At 41.7% G+C, this 15458-nt stretch overlaps 1 protein-coding gene and 1 non-coding gene across 3 annotated transcripts; one reads left to right on the top strand and one right to left on the bottom strand.

The window, feature by feature from the left end:
* Window positions 1-272: 272 nt before the first annotated feature.
* On the bottom strand, window positions 273-9303 carry TMEM254 (transmembrane protein 254). Of its 2 annotated transcripts, none has more exons than XM_043476396.1 (4): window positions 9146-9303; window positions 7733-7836; window positions 7494-7553; window positions 273-1972 (listed from the first exon to the last, which is right to left on the bottom strand). In XM_043476396.1, exons 1-4 carry the CDS (start codon window positions 9248-9250, stop codon window positions 1852-1854), a joined length of 390 nt encoding a protein of 129 aa, XP_043332331.1. In that variant the 5' UTR covers window positions 9251-9303; the 3' UTR covers window positions 273-1851. The 2 variants fall into 2 exon arrangements, with proteins under 2 accessions (XP_043332331.1, XP_043332332.1); XM_043476397.1 differs by lacking the exon at window positions 9146-9303 and adding an exon at window positions 8787-8925.
* On the top strand, window positions 4336-4407 carry TRNAW-CCA. Its single transcript has one exon. It is a non-coding gene; the product is annotated as a tRNA-Trp (tRNA).
* Window positions 9304-15458: the final 6155 nt, after the last annotated feature.

Here is a 15458-nt window from a genome sequence, read left to right as displayed (position 1 = left end):
AGCTCTTGAAACACAAGCAAGGATCTTAGTTGTGGCATGTAGGATCTAGTTCCCTGACCAGGGATCGAACCTGGGCCCCCTGCATAGAGGGGGCCCATTGGAAGCGTAGAGTCTTAGCCACTGGATGGCCCGGGAAATCCCCTGCATTTTGTCTGCAGTAGGAAAAAAACAAACAAAACCCTGTTACAAATAGTTCCAGAATACAGTCAGTTGGAGAAAGAATAGTATCAAATGTGTGGCAATGTATGAAAAACTGACATACCAGAAAAGCATTTAATTGGAGATACAACTCACATTTTATTCAGTAATCTGCCATATTATCCTTGAAACCATTAATAATCCCTCAATCACAAAAGAAGCAGTGGGAAAGACCTGGATTTTTGTGCAGAAGTCACTCTCCACCAAAAGCAATTCATAGTCTACCATCTTTCATGGCTGTGGTTTTACTTGGAGCCTCTTTTTTGGGGGGAGCGGGCAGAGGGATCTGTTTCTCACAAATATTAGTTTAAAACAAATAACATGACGTACTGTGTCATGGAAAAAAAGCAAGGTCTAGTTCCTAGTGAACCTGCAAGCAGGGGGGCCTTCAGGAAAGGAACCCTACGATCTCCTAGAGGTGACAGTCAATAACCCTTCTGCCCCAACCAGTTAGTAGTCATAAGAGATAGCCAGGTGAATGAGCGAGGTAGTCATTAGCTGGAGAACCATGAGCTAGACTCTCTAGAACAGGAATGGCTGAGTGAGTCAGAATGGGAAGGACACATCTACAGAGTCTGGAGAAAAGTTAATTAAGGATAGGAAAGTGTGGAAAAGATACAGGTTTCCCACACTGAGGGAGACCCACAGAAAGATGGGAGTCAAGGGCAGTCCTCTGCTTTTCTCTTGAGACAGGTGTACACTGAACAGGTCCTGCAGTTTTCAGATAAAAGTTGGAATGCTGCTGAACCTAGTGCAAAGTGAAATCAGAGTAAACACTGTGTGAGGCAGTGGGACAGGTGTTAGGGTTAAAAAAGCAGCTGTCTCAGCTGCGGTCCTGACCTGAAAGTGGCTGTCAGACCCTGCTCACTACAGAGCGCTGTGTCTGAGGGCCCGAGTGAAAGGAGACACCGCTTTGGGCTGGGAGGGCAAAAAAGGCATTCTCCAGTCCTTTCTTCTGGATTCCTAGCAGGTCTCCTGTGTCACTGCTCAGCCCACCCCATTCCAGGCACTTGTTTGTCTTATTTTTCTCTGTAATGTGAAACGGAAGCCCGAGAGAAGATCCTGCCTCACAGGTGTCTAATAACTGTGGGTGGAATTGATGTGCTGTGGAGGCCTCACTCTATTTTGGACCAAGTGGGTAGAAGAAAATTGGAGGAAAGGAGAGCTGATAAGATGGTGGTGCTAAGGGTCTTAAGGTGTTTTAATCAGAAGGTGTGAGCAAAGGTATCCCAAACTTAGTATGTGGCTTAAAGCAGGTGACAGGGAGAATGTCAGTGCAGCCAAGGACCGCAGGAAGGTCCTTGGGAGCGCTCTGCCAAATACGTTAGTCTGCGTAATTGGAAAGCTAAAATCTTTTCCTTCGATCCACTTAACTTTAACTAGAGCTGACGAAGGGATCATGAATAACTCGAGGGCCTTAACTTTCTAGAAAGTAGGAAGATCAAGTAAACATAGCACCCCTCAAAAAAGATGAGGCTGAATATCAAAGTATAGAGAAAGCTTTTGAATATCTTCTTTTCTCCCTCTAGGAACTTTATATGCTACATTTTCTCTCTCTTTCTCTCTCTTTTTAAATTGAAGTATAGTTGGTTAAAAATATTTTATTAGTTTCAAGTGTACAATAAAGTGATTCAGTTTTTTTTGACATCTTTTTTAAGTTTGTTTTTGGCGTTTTGGTCTAAAAGCAATCAAGTAATAGAGAGACGCCATCCCGAAAAGGAACGTCTGTAGGAACCACAGCAGCTGGGTCCCGGCGTCTGTGATGCCTTTCGACCTAAAAAGAGAAAAGAGAAAAGTCTATCCACCAGCATCTTTAAGTGTTATGGTTTCACATGAGTCAGTTTTTAAAAATGTATTACTGCTACCTACTTTCATTGGGTTTATTTTGCACTTTCCTCCCACTTATTAACTTGAATGGTTAGTTCATTTAGTTTTTCTTATGCATGTAGGAGGGTACACCCCTCCCTGAGAAAGTCTGGCTACTGCCTAGGGGATGATATTATGAAACTATTTCTCACATGATTTGATGAGCATATAGGGTTAAAAAATCACTGGGATGGCTTCATAGCAAGTGTTTTGAAGACAGATTAGATATAAACCCTAGCTTGGGCTTCCCTGGTGGCTCAGTGAGGCCAGTGCAGGAGACCCGGGTTCCATCCCTGGGTCGGGAAGATTCCCTGGAGAAGGAAATGGCAACCCACTCCAGGATTCTTGTCTGGAAAATCCCCTGGACAGAGGAGCCTGCAAAAAGAGTCAGACACAATTTAGGAACTCAACAACAAAAAACAAATCCTAGCTTGGCTAACTACCAGCACGACCTTGGGCAAGTCACTCACTCACTCTCAGTTTCCTCATCTAAAAAAACAGGAAGAATAGTATTTATCTCACCTTGAGATAAGTTACACAAAGTGGTTAGTGAAGGGCTTGGCACATGGAAATAATAAATACTGTTTATACACCCATTCAAACTAAACTGCTTAACACCAAGGTCAAAAGAAAATGGCCCAGTTCAAGTGACAGACTTGCTACAGTTTCATCTGTATATAAATAAGTCTCATATATTTTAAAAAATAGATGCAAAAACAATATAATTTTCTATACTAACAGATTAAAGGAAAAAATTGTAGATCATAAAAAATGCAGAAAAAGCATTTGATAAATTTCAACATCCACTCTTAATACAAGTTCTTAGAAAACTTAGACAACAGAACTTTAATCTGATAGAAGATCTATACAATATACAACTCTAGAAAAAACATGAGGCAGAGTGTTGAAAGTTTACAAGGCCAGGATGCCTACTGTTACCACTTTGAGTTGACAGTGAACTGGGTTACTGAGAGGGTAACAGGCAGGAAGGCCAGGGGTCTCCAAACAGAGGAAATAGGCTACAAGTGTCAGACATTTTTTATCTCTCTCTTAAGTGGCCAGGAAACAAACTACTAGTGTTATATTTTTTTCCCCTTCTCTATACAAATTTAAAAACGTTTCTCTTAAAATTCTGTGTTGCCATGATGACACCTGGTTCCACCTGAACTTAACTGTTCTCAAACCTTGAGGTAACCAATGCATTTTTCTGATGGAAATGTTTGTCTTAAGCTATGTTAATGAACAATGTATTTACCCTAGACTCTGTCTTTCTTCAAGTCAGTTCTGCTTAAGACTCAGAATTGATAGTTCAGTTGCTCAGTCATGTCCGACTCTTTGCAACCCCATGGACTGCTGCATGCCAGGCCTCCCTGGCATGAATAAAACATGAGTTTTATTCAAACTCATGTCCGTTGAGTCGGTGATGCCATCCAACTATCTCATCCTCAGTCGTCCCCTTCTCCTCCTGCCTTCAATCTTTCCCAGCATCAGGGTCACTTCAAATGAGTCAGTTCTTCACATCAGGTGGCCAAAGTATTAAGAGTTTCAGCTTCAACATCAGTCCTTCCAGTGTATTCAGGACTGATTTCCTTTAGATGGACTGGTTAGACCTCCTTGCAGTTCAAGGGACTCTCAAAGAGTCTTCTCCAACACCACAATTCAAAAGCATCAATTCTTCAGTGCTCAGCTTTCTTTATAGTCCAACTCTCACATCTATATATGACTACTGGAAAACCATAGTCTTGACTAGACAGACCTTTGTTGGCAAAGTAATGTCTCTGCTTTTTAATATGCTGTCTAGGTTGGTCATACCTTTTCTTCCAAGGAGCAAGCGTCTTTTAATTTCATGGCTGCAATCACCATCTGCAGTGATTTTGGAGCCCCCCATAATAAAGTCTGTCACTGTTTCCACTGGTTCCCCATCTATTTGCCATGAAGTGATGGGACCAGATGAAAAAGTTGGCTTAAAACTCAACATTCAGAAACATTCAGAAAACTAAGATCATGGCATCTGGTTCCATAGATAAGGGCTCAACAAACCTGTATGTTTTACTCATACACTGTTCTCCTAATCTATGTTAATGAAACTATGTATTTACTTGGAAACCTGTCTTTTCAAGATTCATGTCAATTGGTTTATGGCCTGGGAAGACTCACCTGGTGCCAATGTTATCTCAAAATGCATGTTGTGGGTGAGGGGCTTTGGTGCCACTCTGAGTTTTGAGACATCTCCTTTCTCTAATTAACAGCTTGTTAATAGGTAGATGGGCTTCCCTGGTGGCTCAGAGGTTAAAGCGTCTGCCTCCAATGCGGGAGACCCGGGTTCGATCCCTGGGTTGGGAAGATCCCCTGGAGAAGGAAATGGTAACCCACTCCAGTATTCTTGCCTGGAGAATCCCATGGATGGAGGAGCCTGGTAGGCTACAGTCCACAGGGTCACAAAGAGTTGGACACGACTGAGCGACTTCACTTTCACTTTCAATAGGTATATAACTTACTGCTAAAGGCTAGCAGTAGCCTTTCTGCCTCCTTCTGATGTCTATATCAGAAGCTTTCTCTATCTCTTTTATACTTTAACAAAACTTTATTACACAAAAATAAAGCCTCTGAGCAATCAAGCCTTATCACTGGCCCCAGATTGAATTCCTCTCCTCCAGAAACTGAGAATCCCAGCATCTCTTCACTACTCAGCAACCTTTCATTACTAGCTAGTGCAATGAAGGAAACTTAAATAAAAGGTATATGGAGTTGAAAGGAAGAAATAAAACTGGGTACCTAGAAAATGTAAAGGAATCTTTTAAATCATTAATGTTGAACAATTAGAACTATTAGAACTCAAAAATGAATTTACCAAGGTCACTGGGTGTGAGGTCAGTAGATAAGCATCAACTATATTCATAGATTTTACCACCAAACAAGAAAAAGGTGAAATATATATCACAGTGGGTCAGGACATACAAGAAATTCATTCACACAGAATTATTTATAATAGTTTAGAAAAGCTAGAGGTTTAAAAGTCCATCAGAAGGAAGATTTGTTAAATACATTAGGACACATCTATATATTATGTACTAATGAAATGAATGAGTTCAATTTATAGGTATAGACATGGGAAAATAGGCATATATGACAATAGAAAAAATTATAGAAGAGTTTGTGTCTATTATGTATATATATATGGCAGCTATAAAGTCAAACATCTAGTCCAATCTTATGTCTAGTTAAATAGAATTCATCAATTCCTTTCTATTGCTGGACAGTGGAATTTGGGGTCGAGGGCTACAAATGTTCTGCATGTCTTCATGTTTTTTTTTTTTTAATTGGAGAAAAACTGCTTTATTCTGCCTTACAACAACACATTTAGTGATTTTTTTCATTTAAATGTATTCATTCATTCATAAAAGGAATATTCATTCTGATTTACAGTGACCAATGATATACTGCAACATGTTAGTCCATAAATAAATGATTTCAGGAACATGAGAACAGTGCCCTAACCTCTCTGTGCCTGTTCTGCTGCTTCCTCTAAGAGAATTGGAGAGCTGGATGTTCAATTCGAGTCTTTTTGTTTTCATTAGAGGCTTCATATGCCAATTGCAAAATAGGTGTCATGTACTCCAAAACTGTAATTTGGAGGGCTGGACTGCACACCTCCAAGCTGAGCTCTCACTGAGAAGTGAAGAGGCTTTCAGAAAGAGGTACTGGTGCTGTGGCACCTCCTATCACAAGTCACCCTGAAAAGCAGCTTCAAAAGAACCGTTCAGAGAGCCTGACAAGAGTCCCCTGTGATCTGGGGGAGGGTTAACATCTGACTCACAAGTTTAAATACCAGTAGAGCTGCCTGATAGGATACATGGCTGCACAGGAAACGGCACACACCTGCAGATTTGTCCCAATGGAGGGATAAGGAAGCTGTCCTTGTGAGCCTTACAGGTCTTGTGGAAGGGCACTGGTATGCATGGGCTTAAAAGCGACTCCGCCCCAGGGGCCTAACTAAAGGGCAGGAGAAACCTAGATAAGAGGAAAATATCATCAACCCTAAGGGGAAACTGTTAAGTGTTAAGTGACATGCTGACTAAGGTTGAAGGAACCATCAAGGGAACTGGGGAAGGGAGATCCCTGGTGATGGGTGGTTTCTCAAAAATCCACCAGGGACCCTTTGGAGAGAAAGAATCAACAATGGGTATGCAACTTCCACATCACCCAGTTGCCTGATCACAAGGCAGATCATACCCTGCTTCCTTTACACATACTTCCGGCACCCCAAGGGGCCATAAACAACTACTGCTAGTGAGCAGGGAACAAAGTTAGAATGAGAGTGAAGATGTCAATTACACCGTCTTCCCCAAGGTGGCCTGCTGAGCCTTGGCTGAAGAACAGATGTACTGAATTTGATAAAAGTTCATAGTTTTAATAACTTTAAAACTTGACTTGAAAATATCAGATAGTGACTGAACAATCTATGGACCTGCTTTAGATTTTATCCAGGGCTAGGGTGGGAGGCAGACAATAATCCATGGGGGATTGGAGAGAGGTTAAAAAAATAAAGCTGCTTTATGCTCCTCCCCCAGCAAGTCCAGCTTGTTTAGTAAAACAGAAGGTGGAGTAACATGTATTTAAGTCAGTTAGCAGTTGTCTGGCATCGTGTGCACCCAAGAAATATTAATTATTTTATTATTAAAACATAATAAAGTATCTTATTTTCCACTTTTAGAAGTAATGCCACAAAAACAGAGGTGGTAATTAATCTTGAGCCAAAGAAAAAAACTCAATTGTAAAGTAATCTGGCATTACTATAACCATTTACTTTCTGTGTATGCTTACATAAAGTCTAAATGTCGAGAAAAGCTTTTTCTAGTTTTCTCACGTTTATTATTTACACTGGCATTTGCTGGGTAGGGCCTAGTCACAGGACTTTTAGCTTTCATTGCACCCCAGAATCATCTACAGAACTTGAAAAAAAATAACACATTCCTGTGCCTGAAGCAAGGCCTACCAGATTAGGATCTCTGGGTCTGGAAACCAAAGAGGTGAATTTTAAGATAGTTCCTCAGGTGATTCAGTTGCAAGACTAGGGGTTGAGAGTCATTGGGCTAGGTCGATACAGCTCTTTTTCAAAATAGAAGGCAGCCTCCTACTCTTTCCTTCTAGTTGGGGCTACAGGGAGATTTTAGAAAAAAAGAAAAAAATTATCTAAATTAAATGACTAAATAATTGACTCATTAATACAAATGAAATGGATTCATTCATTAACTATTTACTGAGTACTGCCTCTGAGTACTGAGTGAAGCTCAGTATTACGTGTGGGACTTCAACTCTATCCTTAGAGTGTTCTCAGCCTACAAGTGCATGAATTATTCAAATGTGGCTACTTTTAACTTATATTAGATACCAAGAGAAAAGCAACAAAGAGCTATTAAAACACTTACTTGCACAATACAATGGCAAACAAGGACTCTCCTACGTGAATCATCCAGGAAAGCCAATACCTGAAACAAAAGTCAGCCTAGTTTAAGGTGATGGTCCTCTGCTCATGAGATCTAACAGAAAAACCTCCAAAACAAAGGTGCTTTAATATGAACGAGCACCACTTTTAGAAGGCAACCATGGGCCTTCCAGGGAGACGGGAGCTGTGGGGACCACATCCCATTTCTGGAGCTCTACTTACCCACCATGCACGAGGGTGTGATGATGCTTCAGTAAGTACTGAGTGAAGGAGCCCAGGGGTCCCAGGCTCTGATAAGGAATACTCTCAGGCCAGAAGACCATCCACTGAAAGAGAACCAGAGTGCTTTTAGATCACTTAAATGTATTTTTAACCAAGGCTATGAAATAATCCTGATTCTTCAAGAACAAATAACAGACCAAAGCAACTCTGAACCAAGCCATATGGGCTTCAATTCTTGAATTCTATTTTTTAAAAGCCATTCCAGTGGAAGGTTTCTGCCAAGGAAACTATGTGGTTATCAGACTTAGTGCCCAGATTAGCTGACTTCTGTTCTTACTGAATTCCACAATGTAGTAGTCCGCAACCCACTGTTTTGGGTATCTTCTTGCGGCTCAGCTGGTAAAGAATCCGCCTGCAATGCAGGAGACCTGGGTTCAATTCCTGGTTTGGGAAGATCCCCTGGAGAAGGGAAAGGCTACCCTCTCCAGTATTCTGGCCTGGAGAATTCCATAGACTGTGTATAGTCCATAGGGTCGCAAAGACTCGGATACGACTGAGCGACTTTCACTTTCACTGTATTCTTTAAATGAATTCTGTCTCTCAAAAAAAAGTTCCTGCTCCTCTCAGTAGAGATTGTCTTCTTGATTTCACATCTATGTCATAATATGCACATCCTCTCTATCCCTTCTTACCACTTAAATTCTACCCAACCTTTAGGTTTATCCCCATTTTCCAAGCAATTCCAACTGCCTCAAACATTCTGCTTTGGAAGCCCTATCTTGACTTGGCAGGCCTAGAACTGTCAACTTGGCCTCTTTCTCCTCTAGTTGTACTCAGACTTGAATAAGTCCTACTAACCTTGGAGACGCAAAGGCAGGAACATTTCCAAGCGAAAACCTGACGAGCCCACCGAACTTCCGCTTACGCCAATTACCTAGGCAACCGCCAGACGCGCAAGCGCAAGACCTCCCTCCTTCCCCACCTCCCCAGTGCCCCTCGCTCTACGGGAGCCTGGCGGGCCAAAACAAAAGCGCCGCGTCGTACTACACCTTACCCCGAAATATCCCAGCACCAGGACCGTGACCAGCGACGGCAGGGGTCTGGCTACACGGAAGTAGGAGGCAGCAGCCCCGCCAGCCTCCGACTTCGCCACCATTTTGAAAGATCTAGTCACCTAGTCATGGGGTGGGGAGGGAAAGCGTGGGCAGCTGGTTTCTCAAGATCTCAACACAGGCGAAATGCGCAGACAGACGAGTGCGCCTGCGTTTTCTTCCCGGGTCTAGTACCCTGGCTCAGAGCTCGCGAGAGCCGCGAATGCGCCTGCCGCCTCTCCACGGCTCCAGGTGGGATCTTGCAGCTCCAGGCAGCACTCCAGCCCCTCACCTAGCCTTCCTCGGGGCCCACTGTCCTTACTGTGTAATAGCCAAAAGAGAGGATGATGACAGTAACCCAGAACAGACTGGTCCTCTGGAAGTAGGTCTCATCTTCTCTTGCGTTCCCCATCGCTGCAGCGCACATCCTAAGATGCCCGGCAGGCCACCCGCAGTGCGCGGGGAGATAAAGACAAGGCTGGGGCGGGGCCACGGCAAAAGCTCCTCCCTTCTCTCCCCTAAAGGAGAAGAGTCTGTGGGCTTGAAACTTGGAAAGAGTCCGCACCCACTCTGGCCTGGTGGGCTGGTCATCATCTTGCAGGAGAGACACCCCCCCCCCCCCCCACCGCCCCCGACCTGAGTTTGTGGAGCTTAAGATAATGGTGTTGGAATAGATGGTGCGTTATGCTTCGGATAATTATGGGTCTAGTTTTTTTTTTTTTTTTTTTCAACTTTTTATTTTGTATTGGGGTATATATAGCTGAGTAACAATGTTGTGATACTTTCGGGTGTTCTCTAAGTCTGTGAATCTCATTCTGTTTTGTAAGTAAGTTCGTGTGTATCATTTCTTTTTAGATTCCACATGTAAGTGATGTACAGTGATATTTTTCCCTCTCTGACGTACTTCACTTAGTATGACAATCTGTAAGTCCGTCCATGTTGCTGCAAATGGCATTATTTCATTCTTTTTAATGACTGAGTGACATTCCACTGTATATATGTACATCTTCATCCTTCCTCTCTGGATGGACATTTAGATTGCTTCCATGTCTTGGCTATTGTAAATGGTGCTGCAGGGAATATTGGGGTGTGTGTATCCTTTTGGATCATGTTTTTCTCCAGATGCATGCCGGAGTGGGATTGAATCATATGGTAGCGCTGCTGCTGCTGCTGCTGCTGCTGCTGCTAAGTTGCTTCAGTCGTGTCTGACTCTCTGCGACCCCATAGATGGCAGCCCACCAGGCTCCCTCATCCCTGGGATTCTCCAGGCAAGAACACTGGAGTGGGTTGCCATTTCCTTCTCCATGGTAGCACTAGTTGTAGATTTTTTTAAGGAACCTCCATACTGTTCTTCATAGTGGCTGTACCAATTTACATCCCCTCCAACAGTGTGGGAGGATTCCCTTCTCTCCACACCCTTACCAGCATTTATTGTTTGTGGATTTTTGATGATTGCCATTCTGGCTGGTGTGAGGTGATATCTCATTGTAGTTTTGATTGCATTTCTCTAATGATTAGGCATGTTGAACATTTTTTCATGTGCCTCTTGGCCAACTGTATCTCCTCTTTGGAGAAATGTCTGTTTAGGTCTTCTATAAATGTCTTTAGGTCTTCCACTAGTTAATTGGGTTTGTTTTGATGCTGTAAAGCATCATGAGCTGTTTGTAAAGTTTGGAGACTAACCCCCTGTTGGTCACATCATTTGCAAATATTTTCTCCCAATCTGTAGGTTGTCTTTTCATTTTGTTTATTGTTTCCTTTGTTATGCAGAAGTTTTTCAGTACGTCGCATTTGTTTATTTTTGTTTTTATTTCCATTATTCCAAGAGATGGATTGAGAAAGATATTGCTGCAATTTGTGTCAGAGTCTTCTGCCTGTTTTCCTCTAGAAGTTTTATAGTGTCTGGTCTCACATTTAGGTCTTTAATCTATTTTGAGCTTATTTTTGTGTATGGTGTTCGAGAATGATGTAATTTTTTTTTTTTTTAAACATGTAACTGTCCAGTTTTCTCAGCACCATTTGTTGAAAAGACTGTCTTTCCAACGTTGTGTGGTCTTGCCTCTTTTGTTACCGTAAGTGCATGGGTTTATTTCTGGGCTATGTATCCTGTTCACTGTGGAGCTAATTTTTGAACTTAAGCTCTACTGTGCTCTGTGGAAATGCAAGAAGTTAATAATAAATAAAAACCACAATTAAATAGACTTGTGATACTGATAGGGGGCACTCTCACACCTTGTGAGGCTAGCAGAGGCTGATAGGAAGACCAATCTTCTTTTCTGGCAAGGACTCAGCCAAAGAAAACCCATGGATTCTGTTTTCTACAGCCTTCCCAATGTCCTTTTCTTCTTAAAAGTGTTCTTCCCTTTGGTGGGGTGGCGGGAGCTTGTGTTGTTGTTCACATGATTGCAGACCCCAAATTGTAATTCTCTGCTGATCCTGTAATAAATCTATCTTTCCTGGAGAAATAGATGGCAGTCTAAGTTGTTTTAGGACAACAGAAATAATGCCCTTCCTCTTCATTACTAAAGATGTATGGATCCATATGGCACAGCACTTATGAGCAATGTTGGTGGACAGATAGAAAGTGAAAGTGAATAAGTAGCTTAGTTGAATTCAACTCTTTGCAACACCATGGCCTATACAGTTCATGGAATTCTCCAGGCCAGAATCCTGGAGTGGGTTGCTGTTTCCTTCTCCAGGGCATCTTCCCAAGCCAGGGATCTAACCCAGGTCTCCTGCGTTGCAGGCGGATACTCTACCAGCTAAGTCACCAGGGAAACTGAGTTTAAGTCCTGGTTCTGCCATTAACATTTTGTGCACGCTTGTTGTTTTTCAGTCACTAAGTCGTGTACAACTCTTTGTGACTCCATGGACTGTGAGGAAGGAGGAAACAGACAGAACAGGCTCCATCTTGAAAGCAGGACTCCATCTTGGACTGGACTGTGAACTTTGAGCTATATGCCCAGATCTATGGAAATGGCATACCAACTGGACAACCAGACCCCCACCCCCTCAGCCAATGGAACAGCCCCAGGGCTCATGCCTAGACTCACTGTCGCCTAAAAGAATACCCTAATTATCTGTGTAACCAAATAGAATCATAAATTCTATTATGCTTATTGGGCTATGACCACAGGTCTATTGATAATTGTCCACTGTTAACTACCTAGGCTTAAGGCTTATGAATCACAGGTTAACTTTGATTGTATCTTTCTTTTTCTTTGTTGAGGCTAGTTTTGGGGAATGTGGGGAGGTGGGTTTGGGCACGTACACTTAGGGTATATAAGGTTTTCACAATAACTGGTCAAGGTCCTTGGCTAAGAGGAGACTCTGCCTTGGGCCTGGTGGTGTAATAAACCACTCCACTACCTGCATTGTCCTTCTGAGTGTATTTGTTTCCTGAAATGCGTGGCTACAGCAGCAGCACGCCAGGCTTCCCTGTCCTTCACTATCTCCTGCAATTTGCTCAAACTCATGTCCACTGAGGTGGTGATGCCATCCAACCATTTCATCCTCTGTTGCCCCCTTCTCATCCTGCCCTCAGTCATTCTCAGCATCAGGGTCTTTTCCAAGCTGAGACTATTATCTAACCCATTTGTGCCTTAGTTTCTTTATCTGTAAAGTAGGGACATATTGGTTCCTACCTCAGAGATGTGGATGAATTAAATGTCAGAACTTGTAATAAAAGCACTGTAAAACAAAGAATGTTGCCCATCATCCAGCTGTACAAGGATCAAGTCATTAGTCACTGCAGTTGCTGACCTAAAAGGAATTGAGGATGAAGAACAGGATGGTCCACTTAGTGCTTTGAGGAAACAAGCAAAACAAGCCGTTAGATAATTAGATATATTTCAGGGAAAAAGCCTTTGACTGTGTGGATCACAATAAACTGTGGAAAACCCTGAAAGAGATGGGAATACCATACCACCTGACCTGCCTCTTGAGAAACCTGTATGCAGGTCAGGAAGCAACAGTTAGAACTGGACATGGAACAACAGACTGGCTCCAAATAGGAAAAGGAGTACGTCAAGGCTGTATATTGTCACCCTACTTATTTAACTTATATGCAGAGTACATCATGAGAAATGCTGGGCTGGAGGAAGTACAAGCTGGAATCAAGATTGCTGGGAGAAATATCAATAACTTCAGATATGCAGATATGACACCACAGTCATGGCAGAAAGTGGGAAGAGGAACTAAAGATCCTCTTGATGAAAGTGAAAGAGGAGAGTGAAAAAGTTGGCTTAAAACTGAACATTCAGAAAACTAATATCATTGCATCTAGTCCCATCACTTCATGGCAAATAGATGGGGAAACAGTGGAAACAGAGGCTGACTTTATTTTTCTGGGCTCCAAAATCACTGCAGATGGTGATTGGAGCCATGAAATTAAAAGACGCCTACCCCATGGAAGGAAAGTTATGACCAACCTAGATAGCATATTAAAAAGCAGAGACATTACTTTGCCAACAAAGGTCTGTCTAGTCTGGGCTATGGTTTTTCCAGTGGTCATGTATGGATGTGAGAATTGGACTATAAATATAAATTGGACTATATATATATAATATATATATTCTTTCTTATATTCCTTTCATTACAGGTTATTACAAGATACTGAATTTATGATTAATTTCTCTATCCAAAACTCTATTCCCTTTCTTGTCTCTTCTGACCTCAATGCTGAGGTAATTGAGCACTAACCAAACAGAGTCAGATGACTAAAATCGCTGTTGTAGATTTCACCATTAACATACAAACTCAGGTTTTTTCTTCAGGATAAGATGAGATAACAGACTGCAGTCATGGACCACTTGGCCAGAGAATCATAAGCCAGAGATATCCTGACTCCCAAAACTATGATTAAGAAATGTCACAGAACTATCAAAAAGTGATGATTAATCCCACCATCTTTGTTCTTCCTCTTAAAAAATCCCTCACTCAAAGACCAATTGGAGTGGGTCTGAGTCTTGTCCCCCGTTCTGTTGCTTGACACCCTGCAATAAATCCTGACTTCGATGCAAACACCTGCTGCCAGAATTTGGTTTTCTCTGCTACAGGCACGTGAGGCCTTGCTAGTTACAACACCATGGTTTTATTTTTACCGCCTCCCCGGGTCATCCCAAGTGAGGTGTGTTCTAGCACTTCAATAATCTCTTTCTCAAATTTGACCTATAAACGACAGAATAATCTTCCACAAGTACAGTTCTAATCCTTTACCTTACCAAAACTTTTCAATGATTCCCTAATTTTAAACTGTTGTTGTTTTTCCGTACTTCTCCTCAGGTGTTAAATCTGCAGCGAGGAAGTTATCAGAAAAACAACTCATGTTGGAATAGATGTTATTGAAGAGGAAAAATGGCTTGGGTCAAAGGACTATTGGAAGCCAGGTTTCATATCTTCCACCATTTTTCTCTGAGCCCAGCAAGTTACTTAGTATTCCTGTGACTCCTCTTATTATGGAAGGTAAGAGTAGGACAGACGGGACCAAAGGATCTTACCATTAACCCGTTATGCACACATAGGGAATCCAGAAGAAACTACCCAGAATATCTTACTCAGACATGAGTAGTTTATGTCAATCCATAAGAAACCCACAGTCAACTGAAGATGTCAACTGGAGATTCAGAAGGATGTCAACTGGAGATTCTCCTCTATATAACTCACCCACTCCCCATGTGATAGAAGTAGCTAATTTATCCTCCAGGTATCCTATATCATCATCCGCTCTGGGCTGACAGAGAAATCTCTCAACCCTTTACATTTTATCTTTTTCTCTCCCCTTTGGGTGAATTAATGACCTAAACCTTGAAAACAGTAAAGACAATGTGGGAGAAGAATTTTACAATCTTAGAGAATGGGGAAAAGGACTTCCTAGTATGATATTAAAGTTATACACAATAGAAAGATAAAAAAATTTAACTGCATCTCAATTTAAAGTTTCGTTCTTAAAAAAAAAAACAAACTTCGTTCTTTTTTTTTTTTTCATTTATTTTTATTAGTTGGAGGCTAATTACTTTACAATATTGTAGTGGTTTTTGTCACACATTGACTTGAATCAGCCATGGATTTGCATGTATTCCCCATCCTGATCCCCCCTCCCACAAACTTCGTTCTTAAGAAAGGGCACAATAAATAAAGTTGAAAGACCTGGAAGAAGGAATTCTTCAATATATATAATAGACAAATGAATAAAAGATAAGAAATGGAAATTCTTCAAAAGGAAATTTGAATGTCCAGGGAATATTAAAAAAATTTCAATCTTAATGACAATTTGGGAGGTGCAATATAAACCAAAAATAAGGTACTTCCTTCCACTCCCCTATTATATTGGCCTACTACTACTAGGTGTTACATGCTAGCAAAGTAATGCTCAAAACCCTTCAAGCAGTCTTCAGCAGCATGTGAACCAAGAACTTCCAGATGTACAAGCTAGATTTAGAAAAGGCAGAAGAACCAGAGGTCAAATTGTCAACATCTGTTGGATCGTAGAAAAAGCAAGGGAATTCCATAAAAACATCTGCTTCATTGACTATGTTAAAGCCTTTGACTATATGGATTACAACACACTGTGGAAAATTCTTCAAGAGATGGGAATACCAGACTACCTTCTCTCCCTTTTGAGAAACCTGTATGTA

This window comes from Cervus canadensis, chromosome 8 (genome assembly GCF_019320065.1).
Source record: "Cervus canadensis isolate Bull #8, Minnesota chromosome 8, ASM1932006v1, whole genome shotgun sequence".
NCBI lineage: Eukaryota > Metazoa > Chordata > Mammalia > Artiodactyla > Cervidae > Cervus > Cervus canadensis.
The sequence above is the reverse complement of the archived record's forward strand: the minus strand, read 5'-3'. Positions and strand labels throughout refer to the sequence as shown.

Bases quoted from the DNA above. Each gene is read 5' to 3' on its own strand.
- TMEM254 (XM_043476396.1), bottom strand. From the start codon at position 9,250: ATGTGCGCTGCAGCGATGGGGAACGCAAGAGAAGATGAGACCTACTTC. The intron at 7,837-9,145 runs GTAAGGACAGTG...GTTCTCTTTCAG, and splicing joins TCTCTTTTGGCTATTACACA to TGGATGGTCTTCTGGCCTGA. The intron at 1,973-7,493 runs GTAAGTGTTTTA...TTCTCTTTTTAG, and splicing joins TTTGCCATTGTATTGTGCAA to GTCGAAAGGCATCACAGACG.